The sequence below is a fragment of the Musa acuminata genome, chromosome BXJ3-4, assembly GCF_036884655.1.
Source record: "Musa acuminata AAA Group cultivar baxijiao chromosome BXJ3-4, Cavendish_Baxijiao_AAA, whole genome shotgun sequence".
In the NCBI taxonomy this organism is placed as follows: domain Eukaryota; kingdom Viridiplantae; phylum Streptophyta; class Magnoliopsida; order Zingiberales; family Musaceae; genus Musa; species Musa acuminata.
The window spans coordinates 31,890,130-31,893,337 of NC_088352.1; the positions used below are offsets into that span (position 1 = coordinate 31,890,130).

The 3,208-nt window shown below is 39.1% G+C and overlaps 1 protein-coding gene across 1 annotated transcript; it reads right to left on the reverse strand.

The window, feature by feature from the left end:
* Positions 1 to 315: 315 nt before the first annotated feature.
* Positions 316 to 2,400, reverse strand: LOC103981988 (probable WRKY transcription factor 12). Its single transcript, XM_009398772.3, has 4 exons — positions 2,008 to 2,400; positions 1,828 to 1,898; positions 1,589 to 1,750; positions 316 to 679 (listed from the first exon to the last, which is right to left on the reverse strand). The coding sequence occupies exons 1-4, from the start codon at positions 2,248 to 2,250 to the stop codon at positions 517 to 519; spliced, it is 639 nt and encodes a 212-aa protein (XP_009397047.1). The 5' UTR covers positions 2,251 to 2,400; the 3' UTR covers positions 316 to 516.
* Between the last annotated feature and the right edge of the window lie 808 nt (positions 2,401 to 3,208).

A 3,208-nucleotide genomic window follows, 5' to 3' on the forward strand; every position in this document is an offset into this window, starting at 1 on the left:
CCACAATTAGGAAGACAATTTTGGGAAAATGCATTAGAATGCAATTATATCAGACAAGCAATTTTGGACATTTTTTTTTACATCAAGGTAATGAATACCGGACAAACTGGATTTTATAAGCAATCATCCAGTCAAGCATATATAACCTATCATACCCAAACTTAAGATCCTAAAACTTGCATTGTAAGATCTATGTTTCCACAACTCAATCATCCTCTTACAGAAAACATCATAGCTAAATATGATCAGTAGGAATCCTAGCTAAAATAGAATACTAATTTTTTTAATAGTTTATCATAATGTGTGAACAGTCCAAAGCAATATATATTACAGATCATTTCACACCTGACACTTGATAAGACAGACTTTGATCCTCTTGGACATAGAGGTTTCAGTAACATGCACCATTTATAGAAAGGAATAACCATTTCTGTGACAACTTGGGGAAGTAGTTCTCTCGATGCTTAATTCTGATGATAACTCACATAGCAGCACAATCTAGCTATATCTGAGTTCCTAAAACGAGCTAAAACATTCATGTTCAGAAGAGCTCGCATCGTCACAAGGAGAATGAGTGTGTCTGCCCTCATATGTCGTGATGACCATCCGGCAATCTTCGGACAATCTTTCGACTCTTTTCTTCACCCGGCAATTGCTATGAGTGCAACGATAGTAGCTTCTGCTGACAAATGGGAGATGACAAAGGATTATAGAGAGCTTGATATTTGGTATAGAATCTAATATTCATCATTGGCGTAACATATAAACCAATTGGAGTACCAAAATAGAGATTTGATGATCTTTTCAAGAATCCAACCATATTTATCATTGGAGTACCAAACTAAAAATTTCACTCGGTACAGTCTTTTTTGTCTTCATAATCCTGAACTACATATGCCTATGAAAAAGCAATATTGGGAAATGAAACCAACATCAAGTACTTTGTCATTAACATTAATGTTTGTCAAAAGGCTGAACAACTTGACTAGATTTTTCTTAGTGACTATCCAATTGAATGTACTTAACTCCTAGATATACATATATGTTTTGATATGTATGAGGAGTTTTAGGAACTATATACTTCAATATATATAGTGAACATCTTCCATTTGGTTATATTTTGACCGCTTTAAGTCTAATTATACAGTGATATTATTGGTTCACAATCAATCATCAATCAAAAGAAGAGAAAATAAATTTATAAACATATCAAGATTTTCTTTTCTAAGGCAACTAGCTACTGTCAGTGACACCACTGTTTGAGTTGTTAGATTGAATAATGATGAAAACGAAATTGCTTAAAATTGAAATAAGCAGTTGTTAGATTGAGATTTATGCTCATTACAAGCAGTTTACTTTCTTCCTTTGGTTCATTCGTATAAATTTCGATTACAGCTGATATGACTTTTTTCGTGAACCTTCACATGAACTAAATAATGTCTAATATGCTCCTGTAAGTTGCTCTACTTTTCGATGATTTAGTTTCGAGTTTTATGGTCAATTGGCACCTGGCTTCTGTACAGATTATGCTCATCAAATATAGACTAGTACTTGTACGAGACTTGTGTGATGGAATTTAACACCATACCTCGGATGGAGGCTATTCTTCACAACCTTTTGCCCATATTTTCTCCACTTGTAGCCATCGTCTAGCACATCCACATCGCTTCTCGTTTGGAAGCAGAACCTTGGCTCCCTCATCTTCCTTCTTACCTTCACCTTGCCCTTCTCCAAAGATGAGCTTCTCCACCTGCGTGTGTGCATGTCAGAGAGAGAGAGAGAGAGAGAGAGAGAGAGAGAGAGAGAGAGAGAGAGAGAGATTCATACCATGAATTGGCACCACCATCCCTGCAAGAGCCCGTTTGATCATTGCGACCTTTGGAATCGGAGGTCGCCACCTGGTTATAAACGACATAGAGATCCAGATAGAGGAGCTGAAGAAAGTTATGCATCCCTAGACAGGTGCAACTAGTACAAACCCACACAGATCTATGCAGACTCGCGTACCTCCTCATTGCTCCAAGGCTTGGACATGGACTTGTCACAGCTAGCGGCAGCGGCGTTAGTGAAGGGAACAACATCAGTCGATAGCAGAAACGGAGTTCCATCGGGTGGAACTAGGAATCCTAGGCCTTGGGCGTTCTCCTTCGGATGCTCGAACTCCATTTGGTGCACCATGGATGGCCTTGAGACTGGAGGGACATCAAGAAGATAGCAGCGTGAACCTCCTACTCCCTGGCCTCCTTCCATCAGCGATGATATGTCAACCTCTCCTGCCCTTCTTCTTGTTTGGACTTTACTCTTCCTATCCTACTGCTCTACGAATATACATCTGTCTGAGAGCATCGAGCAGCGAAGGCAGGAAACTATTTCATCGGTCCTTCGGTGTTCTGAACAGCACTTCGGAACCGGCAAATGCCGGTTAGGTGTCAGAATTCTCTGGTGTCATACATCTGTAGTCGTGATCCACAGAGAACATAGATAGAGGGGGATGATTACTGTATCCAAATGCAGTCACTGATGCACTTATTTTGGTCGTTACCTTTGACCCAAGTATTGACTGCCCTTTACTTTGTCTCTTTTACTTTAAGAGAGATAGGATAGTCGTGATTAAGTTTATATACTTGAAGTGCCCCAAAGGAACTCTGGAATTCTAAGGTGGAGTCAAATCCTTGCACTTTTCCTCTTTCTCCACCTCATGCTTGTTTTCCTAAGAAATATGGAACTCTGGAATTCTAAGGTGGAGTCAAATCCTTGTACTCATTCTTCTTTCTCCATCTCATGCTTGTTTTTCTGAGAAATATGGAATCCCTAATCGGTGCGGGAAAGTTTGGCTTTAGCTGATACACTCATTGGTAAGCTAGATGTCGATCCAGGAACAGAAGACTAGTAAAAGGAAAAGTTTCCTGCCAAGCATAATGGACCTGAATTCTTTTGATAAAAAGAAATAGATCCCAACCTGGTTTGTCTTTTTCAATCATGAAATATAGACGTACACTGAAGCTGAAGTCCTAATGCATGATGTCTATGCATGCACTAAAGCTACTATTTTGTTTTTATTTCAGATATGAGTTACAAGCACTAACATCCGAGATGGAGACCTACCTATCCAATCATGCCATTAGGATTATACGTCCCTCGTGTATGCTATTATAGTTTAATCAGTTAACATCCTCCGTATCAAATAAGAAGAAGATTCCTGTAGACC

Bases quoted from the DNA above. Each gene is read 5' to 3' on its own strand.
- LOC103981988 (XM_009398772.3), bottom strand. From the start codon at position 2,250: ATGGAAGGAGGCCAGGGAGTAGGAGGTTCACGCTGCTATCTTCTTGAT. The intron at 1,751-1,827 runs GTATGAATCTCT...GCACACACGCAG, and splicing joins GATGGTGGTGCCAATTCATG to GTGGAGAAGCTCATCTTTGG. The intron at 680-1,588 runs GTATGGTGTTAA...ATTTGTCAGCAG, and splicing joins AAGAATAGCCTCCATCCGAG to AAGCTACTATCGTTGCACTC.